At 43.2% G+C, this 21,815-nt stretch overlaps 1 protein-coding gene across 6 annotated transcripts in view; it reads right to left on the bottom strand.

The window, feature by feature from the left end:
• The window catches only part of LOC132406492 (uncharacterized), a 31,689-nt gene extending 10,191 nt beyond the window's left edge, over nt 1-21,498 (bottom strand). For 2 of the 6 annotated variants that reach the window (XM_059992277.1, XM_059992272.1), the window contains exons 1-4: nt 21,106-21,498; nt 19,145-19,203; nt 13,837-13,917; nt 11,252-11,322 (exon numbers count right to left, since the gene is read on the bottom strand). In XM_059992277.1, coding sequence (XP_059848260.1) covers nt 11,252-11,322; nt 13,837-13,917; nt 19,145-19,203; nt 21,106-21,461 — 567 coding nt within the window. In that variant the 5' untranslated portion in view covers nt 21,462-21,498. The other 4 variants (XM_059992247.1, XM_059992254.1, XM_059992263.1 and 1 more) reach the window with 4 other exon arrangements.
• Between the last annotated feature and the right edge of the window lie 317 nt (nt 21,499-21,815).

The raw sequence follows: 21,815 nt of genomic DNA, 5'->3' as shown, positions 1-21,815 counted from the left end.
GCTGGTCGGTCAGCAAAGTGAACCTTTTGCCAGTGAAATAGTGCCTCCAGTGCCTAATAGCTTCCACTATGGCCTGGGCTTCTTTCTCCACCGCTGAGTGCCGAATTTCAGGGCCCTGAAGGATACGAGAGAAGAATGCTACTGGCCTTCCTGCCTGATTGAGGGTAGCAGCCAGCGCGAAGTTGGAGGCATCACTCTCTACTTGGAAGGGAATGGTCTCGTCCACTGCATGTATCGTTGCTTTAATGCGGATGAAAGCCGCGCGGGCCTCGGCTCAGAGTGGAAATGCAGTGGACTTGACCGGGGGCGGGCCTTGTCTGCGTAGTGGGGGACCATTGGGCATAATAGGAAAAGAAGCCCAGGCACTGTTTGAGGGCTCTGAGGGTGGTGGGAAGAGGGTTTTCCAGCAGGGGGTGCATACGGTCAGGGTCAGGGCCAATGACCCCGTTCTCCACGACATACCCAAGGATAGCAAGTTGGGTGGTTCTGAACACACACTTGTCCCTATTATAGGTGAGGTTAAGAGCTTTGGCCGCTTGAAAAAATCATTGGAGGTTGGTGTCGTGATCCTACCAGTCGTGACCGCAGACGGTGATGTTATCTAAATATGGGAACTTGGCCTTCAGTTGGCACTGGTCCACCATCTGGTCCATTTCCCTCTGGAAGACAGAGACATCATTCGTGACACCGAAGGGGATGCACAGGAAGTGATAGAGCCTGCCGCCCGCCTCGAAGGCGGTGTAGGGGCAGTCCTCTGGGCAGATGGGGAGCTGATGGTAAGCGGATTTCAGGTCTATGGTCCAGTACACCTTGTGCTGGGCTATCTAATTGACCATATCTGCGATGCGGGGTAGGGGGTACACGTCAAGATGCATGAACCTATTGATGGTCTGGCTATAGTCCACGACCACCCTATTTTTCTGCCCGGTCTGAACAATGACTACCTGGGCCCTCCAAGGACATGTGCTTGGCTCAATGATCCCCTCCCTGAGCAGTCGCTGCACCTCCGACTTAATGAAGGCCCTGTCCCCCGCGCTGTACCTCCTGCTTTTGGTTGCCACAGGTTTACAGTCGGCGGTTAGGTTGGCGAACAGCAGTGGAGGAGGGATCTTGAGGGTGGAGAGGCTGCAAGTGGTGTCAGTAGCGCGGCCGTTGGCATGGTGTTGGGTGGGATGTGCAGGTCGGTGTGTGTGTGGTCAGTAGTGGGGTATATGATGAAGTCCCACAAAAGTGAGGATTTCTGACAGTGATCGGTGGGAGGGGTCCGTCATACTCCATTGTCACACTTTTCAGGTGGCTCTGGAAGTCAAGCCCCAATAGCACAGGGGCACAGAGTTGAGGCATGACCAGTAACGCAAAGTTCCGATATTCTGTGCCCTGCACCACCAATGTTGCTACACAACCCCCCTGGATGTCTGTGGAATACGATCCAGAAGCCATGGTGACCCTCCGGCTTACCGGCTGTGTCATGAGTCCGCAGCGTTGCACAGTGTCCGGGTGAATAAAACTATCAGTGCTGCCCGTGTCAAACAGGCAACTAGTCCTGTGCCCCTCCACCAAGATGTCCACCATTAACCTTGCAAGCTGGTGTGGACCACATTGGTTAAGGGTTACGGAGGCCAGAGTTGAAATGCCGTCGTGGTGCCCAGTAAGCACCTGTGGGTCAGAAGCGTGGCGAGGTGGCGCCGACAAAGATGGCCGCCCCCATACCTCGCACGAGGCGGGCAGGCAAGATGGCGGCGACCAAGATGGTGACCCCATGCCTCGCATGCAGTGCTGCTCGACCTCGCTCGTGGTTTAGACTTACAGGCCTTGGCGAAGTGGCCCTTCTTTCTGCAGCTGGGCTGGGCAGCGATTTCAGGGGAGATTTTCAAGTCCGCAGAAGTAACACAATGCAGACTTGTGACTGGCAGGAGCCGTAGTTGATTGCGGGGAGTTCACGGACTCGCCAGTGGCAGCAGCTGTGATCGATTCGCCGGCGGGTGGTAGGGTCTGCAGCGTCCATGGGACCGGCAGATCGCGCAGCTGGACAGCGTCAGTGTTGTGCAGAGCATCCTCCAGCGTATTGGCCAGCTTGATCGCCGAATGGCGTTTTCCAGCAGCCGCAGGCACACATATACTGACCTGATCCCTGTAACGAAGGCATCTCGTACCAGGAGCTCCGCATGCTATTCCGCCATCAGTCCCCTGCAGCTGCAGGCCCACACAAGTGTCTGTAGGGCCTGGACAAACTCAGCTCTTGACTCTCTGGCCCTCTGCCACCATGTCGCTAAGCGATGTCTTGCGTAGACGGTGTTCACCGGCCGCAGTTACTGTCTTTTGAGGGCATCTAGTGCGCCTTGGTAGGTCGGCAGGTCTCTGATAAGGGAGTATACCCGCGGATTGACCCTGGAGAGCAGAACTCTGTGCATGATAGCAGGCTCAGTCATGGGAATCTCTTCCAGGTACGATTGGAAACATGCAAGCCAGAGTTCAAAGGCAATAGCTGCTTCGGGAGCTTGAGGATCAACGTCCAATCTGTCCGGTCGTAAAATACTCTCCATGTTTTAAAAAAGCAGCTAATGAAATTGATGCACCATCAATAACTCTCGGAGACGGGAGGCAAATGTTCGGCTTTTATTAGCTGCAAATGTGACAACATCTTGGAGACTGAGGGAGGAGCAGTGCCTCCAATCGCCTTTATACAGGGGTCTGTGGGAGGAGTCACAGGAGCAGTCAGCAGAGGGGCGTGTCCAGACAGGTATATGTAGTTCACCACACCATGCCCACATCCTCTGATGGCAACAGAAAACACCACCATGTGAGGAAATAGTTACAAGGATTATTTTTCTATTTAGAGAGACAACCCAACAGTCCCACGCCACCCATTTGCACCCATGTGACCAATTGAAAACCAGAGCACCCGGAGGAAACCCATGTGGTTACAGGGAGAAAGTACACATCTTATAGACAATGGCAGGAAATGAACCCAGGTCGCTGGTGCTGCAATGGTGTTACTCTTAACCGTCACACTACCCTGAATTTATATCGACTGATTGCATGGATTACTGAAGTGAGTAAACTTGTATTAGCAGCATGACGAATTTTCTTAAAATACCCAAATGAAATAACATCCAGTGTGGGAATGAATGACAGAAAGTAGATAAATTTACAATGAAATGATCTTTCCAATTGGTAATATTAATTTATTTGGACTAATTATTTGGAAAACACTGCTGTTATGTTTTGTCATTCCAAACAGCAAAACTAATTCAAGGGAACCATGGAGCTAGGAATAACGTGTACTGTAGTTTTGTTTTTACTTTAAGCAAGGTGTGTATGTATGATACAGTGGCATGTTGACATATGCCATTCACATATTTTGTACATATAGCCATAATTAATTACTTCAACAACTAAGAATGATTAATCAAACTATCTATTTACAATATTGCACAAATATCTCAGATAAATTAAATACACAACACTTGCCGTTCATAAAGAAGGAAAAAAGCTTGCTGGTGACTGTAGCCTTGCAAGATACTGTCTGGTTTGAAATCCATGTCAAACCCCTCCTCCAAAAGCCATACGAAGTAAGAGGATCACTCTATGCCAAAAAATAATTCTGATGGCAGCTGCAAATGACTAGAAATCTCATGTTCAAACTTTTTCCACAGTTCTGTCCCAATTGCTGTATCCTGCAGATGTACAGCTCTCCAGGCCTTTGCTTTTCCATCAAATTCCAGAGGAGTCTTATTATCAATTTGATCAACACAAGCTTCTATAGTGAATTCCTGTGTAATGGGGAATTGGATGCTTGCACTTTATACTCAACAACATACAGTGCGTACAAAAAGTATTCACCCCCCCCCCCCCGAATCACAGTAGATTTAATTCGGCTTTTTTGACATTAATCAACAGAAAAAGACTCTTTCATGTCAAAGTGAAAACAGATCTCCACAATTATTTGAATTAATTACAAATATAAAACACAAAATAATTGATTGCATAAGTGTTCACCTCCTTTAATATGACACACCAAATCATCACTGGTACAGCCAATTGGTTTTAGAAGTCACATAATTAGGTAAATAGAGATCTGTTTTTGGAGAGCTCTGTGCTGTCAAGCTGTTTCAATTGATTGTAATAGAGATACATCTGGATCCAGAAGGACTAACTTCTGGTGAGTCAGTATCCTGGCAAAAACCACACCATGAAGACAAAAGAACTCTTCAAGCAGCTCCGCAAAGAGGTTACTGAAAAGCACAAGTCAGGAGATGGATACAAGAAAATTTCCAAGTCACTGAATATCACTTGGAATAAAGTCAATCATTAAGAAATGGAAGGAATATGACACAGGTCTGTCTGGAGCAGGCCGTCTTCAAAAACTGAGTGACTGTGCAAGAAGGGGACTAGTGAGGGAGGCCACCAAGAGACTATGACAACACTGGAGGAGTTACAAACTTCAGTGGCTTAGATGGAAAAGTGGCAAAGAGAAAGTCACTGTTGAAAAAAATTCACATGAAATCTCAGCTAGAGTTTGCCAGAAGGCACGCGGAGACTCTGAAGTCAGTTGGAAGAATGTTCTCTCGTCTAAAGAAACCAAAATTGAGCTTTTTGTCTATCAGACTAAACGCTATGTTTGGCACATCATCAAAAACACACCATTCCTACCGTGAAGCAGTGGTGGCTGCATCATGCTGTGGGGATGCTTCACTGCAGCAGCCCCTGGAAGGCTTGTGAAGGTAGAGGGCAAAATGGATGCAGCAAGATGCAGCGAAATCCTGGAGTCTACAGGAGAAATGTGACTTGGGAGAAGGTTTGTTTTCCAGCAAGACAATGACCCCACTTATAAAGCCACATAGGAATGGCTTAAAAACAACGAAGTTAATGCCCTGGACTAGCCAAGTTAGAGTTCAGACCTAATCTCATTGAGAATTTGAGGATGGACTTGAAAAGGGCTGTTCACTCACGACCCCGAACACTCTGACAGAGTGAGAAAAGCTTTGTAAAGAAGAGTGAGGTAAAATTGCAGTGCCCAGATGTGCAAAGCTGACAGACTTATCTATACAGACTCAAGGCTGTAATTGCTGCCAAAGGTGCATCTACTATACATTGATTTGAAGGGGGCGAGTACTTACACAATCAATTATTTTGTGTTTTAATTTAGATCACTTTGTAGAGATCCATTTTCACTTTGACACGGAAGAGTCTTTCGCTGTTGATCAGTGTCAGAAAAAGCTAAATTAAATCCACTGGTATTCAGTGTTGTAAAACAATAAAACTTGAAAATTTCTGGGGGCACTGTACAAGCTGGGTTGTCTTCTTTTTCCTGTACTGACATGAATGTACTGATCAATAAAAGAAGAAGATTCAGTAACTTTCAAAGGGAATATACAGTGTAGGGAAGTGTATGGTTACACATTTCAATATAAGTAATAAAGCTGTAGATTATTTCTAAACGGGGAGCCATTTCAGAATTCAGAGGGGTCAAGGATTCACATATTTTGTACATCTAGCCATAATGAATTACTTCAACAACTAAGAATGATTAATCAAATTATCTATTTACAATATTGTAATTACAATATTTATAATATTCAGGATTCCTGAAAGGTTAACTTGCAGGTTGAATCAGTGGTAAGGAAGATGAATGCAATATTAGCATTCATTTCAAAAGGACTAGAATTGGGCACCATGGTAACGTAGTGCTTAGTGCCATACTATTACAGCTGGGGGTATTCCAAAGTTCAATTCTGGTGATGTTCTGTATGGAGTCTCTGTATGTTCTCCCTGTGGAATGCATGGGTTTTCTCTGGGTGCTCCAGTTTCCTAAAAGTGTCATGGTTTTTCATGTGATCATCTAAACAGCTTGTAAAGTGTATATAAATGATCACGTGGATAGTCAGAGGCTTTTTCCTAGGGCTGAAATGGTTGCCACAAGAGAACACGAGTTTAAAGTGCTGAGGAGTACGTACAGAGGGGATGTCGAGCTAAGTTTTTTACTCAGAGAGTGTTGAGTGAGTGGAATGGGCAGCCAGCAATGGTGGTGGAGGCAGATGCGATAGGGTCTTTTAAGAGGCTTTTAGATATATACATGGAGCTTAGAAAAATAGAGGGCTATAGGTAACCCTAGTAATTTCCAAGGTAAGGACATGTTCGGCACAACCTTGTGGGCCCAAGGGCCTGTATCATGCTGTAGGTTTTCTACGTTTCTATGTAACCTGCCACTGCTGCTTGCTCAGGTAGTGTGTCCGAGATCTTAATGATCTCGGGGTGGAAAAAATCTTCCTCAGATTCCTCCTTCCAACACAAGTCCTGTGGTTTTCCCTTCTGCTGAGCTTGGTATGTTTCCTCTTCAGCATTGGATGCTTGCGGGAGAGTTGACAGAGGCATATTAAGATTGCGAGAGGCACAGATAGGTTGACAGCTTGTAGCTTTCTCCAAGGGTTAAGATGTCTAATACCAGAAGGCATGGAGTTAAGGTGAGAGGGGGCAATATCAAAGATGATGTGCAGGGCAATTTTGAGTGATGGAAGCTTGGAATTCACTGCCAGGAGTGGTGGAGGGTAGCTGATATGAAAGGGGAGTTCCAGAGGCTCTTAGAAAGGGACATAAAAGTGCTGGAAATAAAAGCATATGCACATTGTGTTGGTAGACACAATGAATAGTTTAGTTGTGCATCTGATTGGCAGCAGTGTCAGATCGGTTAGCACAATGGCTTATTTGATCGGAAGCACTGTATCGAAGTGGTTAGTACAATTGTGCTTTTGATGGTAGCACAGTATTGGAGCGCAATTGCTTTGCAGCACCGACAATCATCGATCGGGCTTTAATCACCACAACTGTCTGTAAGGAGTCTTTGCATTCTCCCAGTGATTGTATGGGTTTCCTCCTACATTACAAAAACATAGAGTTAGGGTTAGGTTTAGCATGACAACATTTGTGAGCTACCCCCCAGCAAAACCCTCGGACTGTGTTAGTGGTCGAAGCAAAATGACACATTTCACTGTATGTTTGATGTACGTTCACTGTTCTGGAAAAGAACTATTTTCCTTTGGGAATTCTCAATTCGAATTACATTTTCTGTGAAGGTCTAATGACATTCCTTCCATTTTATGAAACTGCAAGTTAAAGATGAGCTTTATCTGTCACGTCAAAACATACAGTGAAATGCATCATTTGCTTCAAGTCAAATCAGTGAGGATCATGCTTGACAGCCTACAATTAGCTATGCTTTTCTTGCCTCAGGTTTTTCCTAGTTTGGGACACCTCATTATAGGAAGTATGTGATTAAACTGGTAAGAGTGCAAAAATGATTTACAAGAATATTGCCCAAATTCGAAGGACTGATAGAAACATAGAAAACCTACAGCACAATACAAGCCCTTTGGTCCACAAAGCTGTGCCGAACATGTCCCTACCTTAGAACTACCTAGGCTTACTCATAACCCTCTATTTTTCTAAGCTCCATGTACACATCCAGGAGTCTCTTAAAAGACCCTTTTGCTTCCGCCTCCATCACCACTGCCGGCTGCCCTTTCCACGCATTCACCACTCACTGTATAAAAAACTTACCCCAACATCTCTTCTGACCCTACTTCCAAGCACCTTAAAACTATGCCTTCTCGTGCTAGCCATTTCGGCCCTGGGAAAAAGCCTCTGACTATCCACACAATCAATGCCTCTCATTATCTCATACATCTCTATCAAGTCACCTCTTATCCTCTGTTGCTCCAAGGAGAAAAGGTTGAGTTCACTCAACCTATCCTCATAAGGCATGCTCTCCAATTCAGACAACGTCCTCATAAATCTCCTCTGCACCCTTTCTATGGTTTCCACGTCCTTCCTGTAGTGAGGTGACCAGAAATGAGCACAGTACTCCAAGCGAGGTCTGACCAGGGTCCTATATAGACAATAGACAGTAGGTGCAGGAGTAGGCCATTTGGCCCTTCTAGCCAGCACTGCCATTCACTGTGATCATGGCTGATCATACACAATCAGTATCCCGTTCCTGCCCTCTCCCCATATCCCTTGACCCCGCTATCTATAAGAGCTCTATCTAACTCTCTCTTGAATGCATCCAGAGACTTGGCCTCCACTGCCTTCTGGGGCAGAGCTGCAACATTACCTCTCAGCTCTTAAACTCAATCCCACGATTGATAAAGGCCAATGCACCGTATACCTTCTTAACCACAGAGTCAACCTGCGCAGCTGCTTTGAGCATCCTATGGACTCAGACCCCAAGATCCCTCTGATCCTCCACACTGACAACAGTTTTACCATTAATACTATATTCTGTCACCATATTTGATCTACCAAAATGAACGGCTTCACACTTATCTGGGTTGAACTCCATCTGCCAATTCTCAGCCCAGTTATGCACCCTATCATTGTCCAGCTATAACCTCTGACAGCCCTCCACGCTATCGACAACACCTCCAACCTTTGTGTCATCAGCAAACTTACTAACCCATCCCTCCACTTCCTCATCCAGGTCATTTATAAAAATCACTAAGAGTAGGGGTCCCAGAACAGATCCCTGAGGCACACTACTGGTCACCAGCCTCCATGCAGAATATGACCTGTCTACAACCACTTTTGCCTCATGTGGGTAAGCCAGTTCTGGATCCACAAAGCAATGTCCCCTTGGATCCCATGCCTCCTTACTTTCTCAATAAGCCTTGATTGGGATACCTTATCAAAAGCCTTGCTAAAATCCATATAAACTACACTTACGTCTCTACTGTCATCAATATGTTTAGTCACATTCTCAAAAAATTCAATCAGGCTCGTAAGGCATGACCTGCCTTTGACAAAGTCATGCTGACTATTCCTAATCATATTATGACTCTCCAAGTGTTCATAAATCCTGCCTCTCAGGATCTTCTCCAACAACTTACCAACCACTGAGGTAAGACTCACTGGTCTATAATTTCCTGGGCTATCCCTACTCTCTTTCTTGAATAAAGGAACAACATCTGCGACCCTCCAATCCTCTGGAACCTCTCCCATCCTCATTGATGATGCAAGATCATGATATAAAAGGAGAGATTTAAAAAGCTGGGTCTTCATCTCAGAGACATACATAAAATCATAAAGGGGATAGAGATAGCTGCATTTTTCCAGTGGGATAGAAGCAGATACACTTTCATCTGCAGCAGACAGCACAAGACAAGCTGGATTGCTTTCATCTGTGGCTGACGGGTGAGAGATGAAGAACTGCTGTATGCTTGGCCTTGCAGAAATGTGGTTCCAGGTCAACGCTCCATGCACAGTTAATATTCATGACCTGCCACTAAGGAAATTGTGCTAATATTATTTTGTGACCGTATGTGCTATTGTAATTATAAATGCTATGTCCTGCTGTATATACTGTGTTTTGCTCCTTGTCTCCAGAGAAACGTTGCTTCATTTAGTCTAAGATATAATAGCAGAATTAGGCTATTTGACCTATTGAGTCTGCTCTGCCATTCAATCATGACTGATCTTTTTCCCCTCCACAACCCCATTCCCCAGCCTTCTCCCCAAAACCTTTGATGCTATGTCCAACCAACAAACTATCAACCTCTGCCTTCAATGCACCCAATGACCTGGCCTCCAAAGCTGCCTGTAGTAACAAATTCCACAAATTCACCACCCCCTGGCTAAAGACATTTTTTTTAAATGTACACCCTTCTATCCTGATGATGTGCCCTCTTGTCCTAGACTGCCCCACCATAGGAAACATCCTTTCTGACTAGGCCGTTCAACATTTGAAAAGCTTTAATGAGATCCCTCATCATCCTTCTAAGTTCCAGCGAGTACAGACACAGAGCCCTCAAATGTTCTTGTATGATAACCCTTTCATTCCAGGAATCATCCTTGTGAACCTCCTCTGGGCCCTCTCCAATGCCAGAACATCTTTTCAAAGATGAGGAGCCCAAAACTGTTCACAATACTCAAGGTGAGGCTTCACCAGAGCCTTACAAAACCTCAGCATCACATCCCTGCTCTTGCATTCAAGCCCTCTTGAAATGAATGCTAACATTGCATTTGCCTTCCTCATCACCGACTCAACCTGTAAGTTAATCTTTAAGGTATTCTGCACAAGGACTCCCAAGTTCCTTTGCATCTCAGATTTTTGGATTTTCTTCCCATTTAGAAAATAGCTTGCATATTTTTTTCACTACCAAAGTGCATGACTATGCACTTTCCAACATTGTATTTCATTTGCCACTTTCTTGCCCATTCTCCTAATCTGTCTGAGTCCTTCTTCAGCCTGTTTCTTCAACCCTGCCTGCCACTCCACCAATCTTGGCAACAAAGCCATCTAGTCCAGCATTTAAATCATTGATATACAGTATAAAAATAAGCTGTCCCAACACCGACCTCTGTGCAACACCACTAATCACTGGCAACCAACCAGATAAGGATGCTTTTATTCCCACTCACTGCCTCCTACCAATCAGCCAAGGCTCTAACCATGTTAGTAACTTTCTTGTAACACCAGGGGTTCTTAACTTGGTAAGCAGCCTCATGTGTGGCACCTTGTCAAAGGCCTTTAGAAAGTCCAAATATACAACATCCACTGCATCCCCTTTATCTATCCTAATTGTAATCTCCTCAAAGAATTCCAACAGGTTCCTCAGGCAAGATTTTCCCTGAAGGAAACCACGCTGACTTTGTCCTATCTTGTCCTGTGTCACCAAGTATTCCATAACCTCATCCTTAACAATTGACTCCAACATCTTCCCAACCACTGAGGTCAGGCTACCTGGTCTACATTTTCCTTTCTGCTGCCTTCCTCCTTTTTTAAAGAGTGGAGTGACATTTGCAATTTTCCAGTCCTCTGGCACCATGTCAGACTCCAAAGATTTTTGAAAGATCATTGTTAATGCCTCCAGAATCTCTAATGCTACCTCTTTTAGAACCCTAGGGTGCATTTCATCTGGTCCAGGTGACTTACGTATGTACCCTTCAGCCTTTCAACTTTTTGAGCACCTTCTCCTTTGTAATAGTAACTGCACTCACTTCTCTTTCTTCACACTCTGCAACATCTGGCACACTGTTACTGTCTTCTACAGTGAAGACTGATGCAAAATACTCATTTACTTCATCTGCCTTGTCCTCCATTATTTTTCCTCCAGCATCATTTTCTAGCGGTCCTATATCCACTCTCATCTCACTTTTTTACATACTTAAATAATTTTAGCTGTATATATGTGCACAGTTGAATGACAATAAACTTGAACTTGATGTGGTATGTAAAGAATATACAAATTCTCCTTACCTGCTCTGCTTTAGCTTTATCAAAAGCCAGCTGCTGTTTCTGCCTTACTTCCTCCTGTGTCAGTGTACCCCCTAAAACAATAAATTCCACTTGTAGGTATCTGCTGTGGGTGAACTGAGAGTAGTGTCTCACATCAAAGCACTGACTAATTTCAAAATCCATTTAAATATAAAGTTATTTTAAAAAATTATGAAAAGCATTATATACACTCAGTGGCTATGAAGTGGCTGCTGATTTGTATGCTCATAGCCTACCTTTGCTGTAACTCATCCACTTCACTGTTGATGTGTTGTGTGTTCAGATTTGTTCTTCTGCACATTTTTGTAGCAATGTGTGGGGATTTGAGTGGCTGTCACCTTTCCGTCAGCTTTAACCAGTCTGGCCATTCTCCTCTGACCTCTCTCATTAATGCATTTTCACAGTTCAGATTTGTCTAAAAATCCCAGAGGATGAGCAGCCTGAGATACTCAAACCCATCCCATCTGGTACCAACAATCGTTTCATAATCAAAATCACTTTAACTGCATTTCTTCCCCATCCAGATATTTGGTATGAACAACAACTGAACCTCTTGACCATGTCTGCATGCTCTTATGCAATGAGTTACTGCGACACGATTGGCTGATTAGATATTTGTATTAACAAACAGGTGTACAGACAGACAAAATAAAGAGCTCTCTGAGTGTAAATTTCCCTTTTCCTCAGCATGAGATGCCAAACACCAGAAGACATGTTTTTAAGCTTAGATGACTTAAGTATAAAGGAGATGTGAAGGGCAAATTATTATTTTTTTTTACACAGAGAATGTGTAAAGAGGAGTCTGGAATGGGATACCAAGTGGTAGTCACGGAAGCAGGTAGTTTGGAGGAGTTTTAGAGGCTTTTAGATAAAAATATGAAGGGAATAGAGGGATATGGATGATACACAGGAAGAGGTATCAAGAGTGGCACAACATTGTGCGCCAATGGCTTATCCTTTTTTTTTGTTATCAGAAAATATAGAGTAATTTCAACAAATTTTATGACTATCTGCCAAGGATATTAAACTTAATTCTGATGTCACATGTTCTGATTTAGATAAAAACTCATCCTAAAAGGTTGATTGTTTGTTCATTCATTTCAATGTCTGCCACTTGACCTGCTGAGAACCTCCAGTATTTTGTGTGTGTGTTCTTTTGTAGAATCTCTTTTCACATTTGTTCTTTGTTAAAATACTTATGGATATTACTTCAGTTACTTGAATAACTTGCACATATCCTTATGCTTTGTTCCATCCCACTATTAAATCCACTGCATTTCATTACAAGTATTGTGCTGACACTACTGGATTTCTAAACCAAAGGATTTTAATACTCAGCGATGTGAAGTCATAGTCCTTTTATGAAAGAGCGAGAATTTTTGAAAGCTAAAAATTATAAATCAACGTTTTGTGGTTGTGAACAGGGAAACAGTCCATGTGGTAAAATGACAAATTATTTTTTTCACTGATGATTGTATCTATTTGTTTGGCTCTTGATATCCCAAGCATCAAAACTGATGCTTAGTAAACACAAAGTACACTGCAGATGCTGTGGTCAAATCAACATGTACAAACAAGCTGGATGAACTCAGCAGGTCAGGCAGCATCCGTTGAAAGGAGTAGTCAACGTTTCGGGCCGAGACCCTTCGTCAGGACTGAAGGAGGAGGGGGCAGGGGCCCTTTAAACAAGGTGGGGGGAGGGGGAAGGTGCAGGTAGAAAAACAATCAGAGGAAAGATCAAGGGGTGGGGGAGGGGAAGCAGGGAGGGGATAGGCAGGAGAGGTGAAGAAGGAAAGCACTATGGGTAGTAGAAGAAGGCAGAATCATGAGAGGGGTGATAGGCAGCTAGAAGAGGAAGCAGAGTGAAAGTGTGATAGGGGAAGGGAGAGGGAGGGAATTAGTGGAAGTTGGTGAATTTGATGTTCATACCAACTTCCAGTAATTCCCTCCCTCTCCCTACCCCATCGCATTTTCACAAGGTGCTACACCTTGTCTAAGGGTGACCTGCAGGCTAGCAGCTGGCAGGACCAGTTTTCACCCCCTATGGTAGAGACTTATCTCCACCCTGCCACCCACTTTCCAACAATACCACACCCAAAGAATTGTCTTTACTCCCCCTCCCTTTTACTCTCCTATTCCATTCCCTATTCTGGTTTCACACTCACCCCTTCTCTTCTCCTCACCTGCTCATGACCTGGTGACCCTCCTATTTCCCTTTCTCCCATGGTTCACTCTCCTATCGGATTCCTCTTTCTTCGCTCCTTTACCTTTCCACCTAACGCCTCCCAACTTCTCACTATACACCCCACCCACCTTCCACCTGACCTGGTCTCACCTGTGACCTTGTACTGCTTCTCCTCTCCTCCCAACCCCTCCTTATTCCAAATTCCTCCCACTTCCTTTCCAGTCCTGATGAAGGGTCTCGGCCCAAAATATCTACCCTTTGTACCACTTCATAGATGCTGCCTGACCTGCTGAGTTCCTCCAGTATTTTGTGTACATTACACTTCAATGCTTATCTTGTGTATGGTTCTACATTAGCCTTGAAGAAATATTATTTTACTCACCAACACTGCTTGGAATGATAGAAACTTGTCTGATATTTCGACGTTTCAGCTTTTCCAAGGCAGCCAATTCTGCAGCTGCTTCTAGGTGGAAGCGAGATTAATCACATATTAGATGACAGCATTCATTCTGAACATCTCATTCCACAGCCTGCTTGAAGCATTCCCAGTCACCTGTAGTTTAACCACTGGGCCACAGCTACGCTACAGTTCAAATAATCAGGAGAAAGCAGCTCTGTTCTCTGTGCAGTGCTAGCTTGCAACCGTCTGTGGAATGAAGTCATCAATGAAATGAACAGATTTTAGGTCTCCTTTTCTTTCTATTCCAAAGACAAATAGTTAGAGCTGGTAAGTTGTTGGCATGCTATTGTGCCACTGGTAACATGGCAACTCTTGCAGCTGCCCACTACAATCATAAAACACAGAACATTACAGCACAGGAACAGGCTCATTATTCCACAATGTTGTGCCGAATGAAATAAACTAATAATCTAATGGCCAACTAAACTAAACCTTATGCCTACATAATTTCCATATCTTTCATATCTTAGACCATACAACATAAGTGCAGAATTAGGCCATCTGGCCCATCAAATCTGTTCCGGCGTTCAATCATGGCTGATCCTTTTTCTGTATCTCCTCCTCAACCCCAGTTCCCGGTCTTCTACCCGTAACCTTTGATGCCATGTCCAATCAAGAACCTATCAATTTCTGGTTTAAATACACCCAGCAACTTGGCCTCCACAGCTGCATGCGGCAACAAATTCCACAAATTCACCACCATTTGGCCAAAGAATTTATAAGCAGCTCTGTTTTGAAACGGCACCCCACTATCCAAGGCTTTGCCCTCTTATCCTAGACTCTCCTACCATAGGAAACTGTCTAGGCCTTTCAACATGCAAAAGGTTTCAATGAGATCCCCCTTCATCCTTCTGAATTCCAGCGAGTACAGACCCAGAGCCATCAAATGTTCCTCGTATGATAACCCTTTCATTCCTGGAATCATTAAGGCTCTAGTGTATCTGCCTCCACCACCAACTGCAATTTTTGTCACAGATCAGCCATCAAATAGTGAAACAAGCTGAGAGGGAGTTCTTTCTGGGTTATGAACACCAATTTATGGACAGCTGTAAATATGAACGAGTGTTTGAGAAACTGTTGGGATGGATTTGCCAGCCGCTGCAGGCACCATGCTGCTTGGAAGCTTTTGAAAGTGTGTAGGATGCACTGACATTGAAGAGGCTTCAGAGGAGGTTAACGAGAATGATTCCAGGAATGAAAAGGTTTTCACATGAGGAGCAATTGAACGATGTACACGTTGGAGCTTAGAAAAATGGTGGGGGGGGGGGAAGGGTACCTAATTGAAACCTATCAAATGTTGAAAGGCTTAGATAGAATGGATGTAAAGAGGATGTTTCTATAGTGGGGGATTTTACGACCAGAGGGCACTGCCTCAGAATAGAGGGGCATCACTTTAGAACAGAGATCAGGAGAACTTTCTTTAGAGAGAGGGAGGTGAATCTGTGGAATTTGTTGCTACAGGTGGCCATGGAGGCCAGGTCATTGGCTGTATATAAGGACATGTTGTTAGGTTCTTGATTAGTCAGAAAGGTCATGGGGAGAAGGCAGGGGAGTGGAACTAAGAGGGAAATGGATCAACCATGATGAAATAGTAGACCAGACTTAATGGCCCGAATAGACTAATTCTGCTCCTAGGTCTTATGGACATGGAGGAGATTTACCAGAATGCTGTCTACATTAGATAACGTGTTTTATTAAGATAGGTTGAGCAGGCTGGGGCTTTTCTCTTTGGAGCATAGGACAATGAGAGGTGATTGGTAGAGGTGTCCAAGATGATTAGAGACAGAGTAGACAGCCAGAGACTTTACTTCAGGAACAGAAACCTTTTGTCCCCTGGGGACTGCCTGTAAATGATTTCCTTCTATTCTAATGCAGATTTATAGGAGGCTGGGATACAGCCAGCAGCATCACCACCAACTCATGCACTGTGAACAGCAATAGCTCACATACTAACATTTTCCATTTTGATTTATGCAGGAATCCTGAGATTTTAGTTCATTTACCTTCAGGGCATCACTTTCTGCCAAAGAACCCTGGCCAGACACACTGTATATAGACAGCAACCTAGAGATGGTGAAGCAAGCAACACCCAACACCAGATTACCACAAAAAACAAAATCACTTTTAAGTCCAAAACTATTAATCAGACTTCGCAAATAATTTTGCACTGAGGCTTCTTTAAAAAGGGAAGCATTAAGTGATTAATTCTGTACAAAACTGGTAAATCAAAGTCAAATTTATTGTCAAAGTGCAAGTACATGTTCAGGATGGTTTAATGTCATTTCCAGTACACAAGTGTAAAGACCATATGACATAGGAGCAGAATTAGGCCATTCAGCCCAACGAGTCTGCTCCATTATTCCATCATGGCTGATTTATTACCCCTCTCAACAATGTTCCCTCTGAGGTGTACGTGTGTGCACACGTACACTTCTTTTGCTGCGGCGCACAAACGCATTTCAACTACACAGAAAAGGTTGTTACCCTCTACCTCGTTGGCATGTTAAGCATATTTTGCAAACACATTTCCTTTTCCCATTTCTGATGCAGATGGTGTTGACAACATGGAGTTTGCACTGATTTTTCTGTAGATTTTAGAACTGGCTTATTTATACTGTTTTTATTGAATAAGTTATTGATTCACTCTGTGCAATTCCAAAGAAACAAAGGGCGTGAAACACAAGAGAACTGCTAGTTCATTTAAAGCAGAATGGCTTACTTAAACAGTAGAAACTGCTACACCAAACAACAAACTGGACTTGGTAGTTTACTTCCACTTAAAAATTCAGTGCTCACATATTGTCACCATTGGGCAAAAAATTGGACAGCACTATTTTTGTGCACACTGGTCATTACAAATTAGAGGGAACATTGCCTCCCAACCCCATTCTTCTGCCTTCTCCCCACAACCTTTGATGCCTTTAGTAATCAAGAACGAGTCAACTTCTGCTTTAAAGATACCCAATGACTTTACCCTTTTACAGCCGTCTGGGCAACAAACCCCATAGATTCACCACCCTCCGGCTAAAGGAGAACATAACAATTGTTATATTCCAGTTCTAAGGCAGCACAAAAAAAAGATAAAGAACACAATAAATATAAATAGCTTATTAACATAGACTGATTGTATGCCCATAAAGTGACTATAAGCACAGAAGTGTCTATACAAAAGGTATCGCTGATAAAATATTGGTGGTGGGAGGTATGATGGGGTTGGTAAGTGGGTGGATGTGTTGATCAGCCTTACTGCTTGGGAGTGTATGCATCATGTAATAAACCAAATCAGTCAAAATTAAAGCACCTGTAACACTACAGTGTATTTTGTTTTGGTTTTATCAATGCTAGTGAACTATACTAGGAAATCAGCAAGAACGAACAGAATTTCCTTTAAATTTTTCTACAAGGTTATAATTACTTTCTATTGTGCCTCTCACAGACTAGGCATGTTGAAGAATATAATGCAGCCAATGAAAATGAAGCACGTTTTAAATGTCACAGCTATAATGAAAGAAATGCAGCGATTAATTTCTACACAAACTCCCACAAGTATCAGGTTGATAATGAGTACACAATTTTCATGGTCATTTCCACAATATTTTTTATGATCTAGAAAGCCACTGAATCTATTCCAGATCTCAGAGCAACACAATCAACTCACATTGGGTACCATGGTACTGTAGTGGTTAATGCAAGCAATTGCTTCACTTCCATTGGCTACATTATATTTTACCACATACCTAGGCTGTGAGAGGCACTACAAAAAATAATTCTAACCTTGTAGAAAGATTAAAAGGAAATTCTGTTCACTCTTGCTGATTACAGCTGGGGTCATTGGACTATAGAGCTCAATTTCAGCACCATCTGTAAGGAGTTAGAGTGTTTTCCCCGATTTTACTGTTATCTAACTGCAATGGCTGCAACCCACCACTGTCGAAGTGTAATCTTGAATCACCATGCATAATTTTAAAAGATTGCAATAGTTAAATAGAAATTTAAGTAAATCTTATGCTTTACTTTTCTTCCAAGGTTGTAGGAACAGCTTTTCTCCCCCTACCATCAGATTTTTGAACCGTCCATGACAGTATTTCACTATTTTGCTTGTGTTCTACATTCCTTGAGCAAGGTACTTAACCTCACATTGCTCTGCAACGACACTGGTGCCAAACTTTATCGGCCCTTGCCCTTCCCTTGGACAACATCGGTGGCATGGAGAGGGGAGACTTGCACAACCCTGCCCAGGCCTGCGCCCTGTAAGCTTTCCAAGGCGCAAATCCATGGTTTCTTGAGACTAACGGATGCCTAAATTTATAGTAATTTTATATATTGCACTGTGCTGCTGCCACAAAACAATAAATTGGATGACAGTGAAAATAAACCTGATTCTGAGAATTCATAATAGTCCAGATGTTATTAATCAAAGAGATAAGAACTAAAGATTGATTAGCTTTATTTATCACATGTATATCAAAATACACAGTGAAACGTACTGCTTTGTGTCAACAACCAACACAGTCCAAGGATATTCTGGGAACAGACTCCAAGTGTTGCCACACTTCTGTTGCTAACATAGCATGCCCACAACTGACCAGACCTAACCATATGTCTTTGCAATGTGGCATGAAACCAGAGCACCTGGAGGAAACCCATACGGTCACAGGGACTCAGCAGGCCAGGCAGCATCTATGGAAAAAAGTTCAGTCGATGTTTTGGGCTGAAACCCTCCGCAGGACTGGAGAGAAAAAGGTGAGGAGGAGATTTGAAAGTTGGGGGAAGGGGAAGAGAGAAACGCTAGGTGATAGGTGAATCTTGGGAGGGGTCAAAAGGTTTCAGTCCAAAACGTCGACTGTAATTTTTTTGCAAAAAATGCTGCCTGGCCTGCTGAGTTCCTCTGAAATTTTGTGGGAAAAAACACCAGCTCCTTACAGATAGTGGCAGGAATCAAACCTTGATTTGTGATTTGTTAGCACTGTGAAAGCATTGTGCCACCCACAAAAAACTGTACAGTTCAGGAATTCCCCACAGTAATACAGGAACAGAAGGTAACCACTCACTCTTACTTGCCTTTGCATACTTCCTACTGACGGTCAACTGCTCAGCATTCAGAAGCAAGTTGATAACTTGGCCTCAGCCAGGAATTTAACGTGAAACTAACCAGGCACAGTAACAAATTCCAAAAGCATAAAAGGGAGGGAAAAAAACAGTAAAGCCTTCATGGAAACAAAATACTTACTTTTCTGTAAGTCACTCCTCTTCTTCTGATCTGGTACCGTTACAGAATATGCACCATGACTGGAAAAAAAGAAAGATTTATTAAAGGCTGTAAAAAAAAAGTAGCAGTTTTGACCATCAGAAATCAATGTCAACTGACTCAAAGGCATCATGATAACTACTGATACCACAAGCATTGTGCTATTGGCAGCCCAAAATCTGAATTATACATTTAGATGTGTAGAGAGAAAGGAAAGGCTAGGGAGGGTGGATGTGACAAAAATGTTTCCCGTAGTGGGCAAGTCTAGGACCAGAGGGCTCAGCCTCAGAAGAGAGGGATGTACTGTTAGAACAGAGATAAGGAGGAATTTCTTTAACCAAAGGGTGGTTAATCTGTGGAAATCGCTGCCACAGATGGCTGTGGGTGGCAAGTCATTGGGTTTACTTGAAGTAGAGGTTAATAGGTTCTTGATTAGTCATGGTGTCAAAGGTTATGGGGTGAAGGCAGGAGAATGGGGTTGAGAAGGATAAGCAGCCATGATGGAATGGCAGAACAGACTCGACAGGCTAAGTGGCCTAATTCTGCTCCTGTGTTTTGTGGTCTTATGGGAGGAAAGGAAATAGAGCTACAGTTAAAGAGTTTGGATTCAGTTAGTTAAAAGCTTAGATTAATGGTCAGTGTTAGAAACTACCATTAGCAGACTTGTAATTTATTTCCAATTCTCTGATTACAATTCAACATCACTAAACCCAATGATTTAAGTTACTATCACACTCCAGTGAGAACTAACTGTACACAATTGGGTGCTCTATTTGCCTAGCCTGGGAAAGCAACAACATTTCAGAAAACAAAAGACACCTATTAAATTTGATTCTTTATGAAATACAAACTCTATACTATATATAAAATTCCAAATTCAAGAAAAGATTTGCAATTCCATCATGCCTCTCCTGATTTGAAGGCATCCTGAAGTCCATCATAGATCAAGTTCAAATTTATTGCCCTTCAGCCATACACATATATCCTGCCAAATGCAACAATGCTCCTCCAAACCAAGATGCATAAACACAGGGACATAACTCATGCACTACACATAAAGTAATATTACCACAAATAACAAAGTGTATTTACAATGCAAATCAAAGAGTATAACTGGCATTTCAGATGTGATGAGACCTGGTGGTGGCAGGGTGTTCAGTAGTCTCATGGCCTGGGGGTTGGGGGGGGGTGGTGGGATGGAAGAAGCTGTTTCCCATCCTAACAAAGAAAGCACTGCAACTAATCTGCTTTGGACGCAGTGAAATCTGATAAACAAGAGTGTGAAAATGACCAGATTATCAATTTTAGTTATGTTAAATTTATAGTTGAGGAAATCCATGATAATTTCTCCCATTTTTTTATACTGTGTCATAACACACCTACACTTATTCAAGAGGATAAATGAAATGTGAGTTTAATGCATCATCCTAAAAGGTGACAAGGAAGAAGCTCTTCATTAAAATACCGAGGAGCAGCACAGCTAGAGGAATGCTGTTACAGTGCCAGTGACCTGGATTCAACTCTGTCACTGTCTGCATGTCCCCCTCATGACTGTGAGGGTTCCCACCTGGTGCTCCGGTTTCCTCCCATATGATAGATGTAAGTTATTTGATCACATAAATGTGATTGGAATACAGACCAGTTGAGCTAGAAGGCTAGAGATGATGTTTCATCTCTAAAACCATTGGGCCATAGCTAGCACAGGTCACAGTTTGCACCAGATAACTTGTCTTATTTGAAAAACATTCAAATAGGAACATAGGCGTCCATTTATAGTTTAACCAATACACCTACACAAATTCTGTGCAAGCCATCATGTTAGTTTTCAGTTTCTTAAGTATTAGAAACTGAAACCATTGTGCTGCATTGCAGGGGCTATACCACAAGAAGTTTGCTTTTCTGCTTCACACCAGAGCAAGGGACTTATTCCACGGATCTCTTACCAGTAAGTTGTTTTTTGACTAGATTTGGGCGGAGATGCATTTTGATTAGTGGCACTACATTTTTGTAGTACCATAGCATTACCCTTATCCCCACGCTGGCTTGTGCTTGAAATTTCACTTGAAACTTTTGTTTTACTTGAACTTTTCCTAACACCTGTATCTGTGAGTGAACTTCTACCTAGTCCTGTACCAGTTCCTAAGCCTGTACCTGTCTTTGCACCTCTATCTCTCCAAGGAGCCTTTCCCATCCCATCTCTATTTGTTGTTTCATCCCTACCCCGATTCTCCTCCCGAACTGCACCGAGCTGACCCGCCCTTGTAACCGACTTAGCTCCGCTCACGACGGAATAAGACATGCCCGGAGAGAAACTGCAAAACCCAAAGTAATGTTCGTCTCTCGAATACACCCAGACAGCGCCGCTGAGGGCTCTTTGGGAGATGTAGTATATGTGGTCACGTGCCCTTGTCTATCTGCACGCAGAACCAGAGGTAGGAACGACAATACCCAAAATTCCAGTCGTATTTTCCGGTGCGAGGCGCCTCGCAGCATGGTAACCATAGCAACAGGATTAGCGCTTTTGTTAAAGGACTAATTTACTTTCTCTGAAAACGCCTGAAGGTTAGCCTGAATGTTTAAGAGTGTGTATTTTGGGCATATCTTGTCTTCATTATTGGTCAGGCAGTAATATTTTTTATACATTGTAGAATTA

Source organism: Hypanus sabinus, chromosome 2, assembly GCF_030144855.1.
Source record: "Hypanus sabinus isolate sHypSab1 chromosome 2, sHypSab1.hap1, whole genome shotgun sequence".
NCBI lineage: Eukaryota > Metazoa > Chordata > Chondrichthyes > Myliobatiformes > Dasyatidae > Hypanus > Hypanus sabinus.
This window is presented reverse-complemented; position numbering and strand designations above follow the sequence as displayed.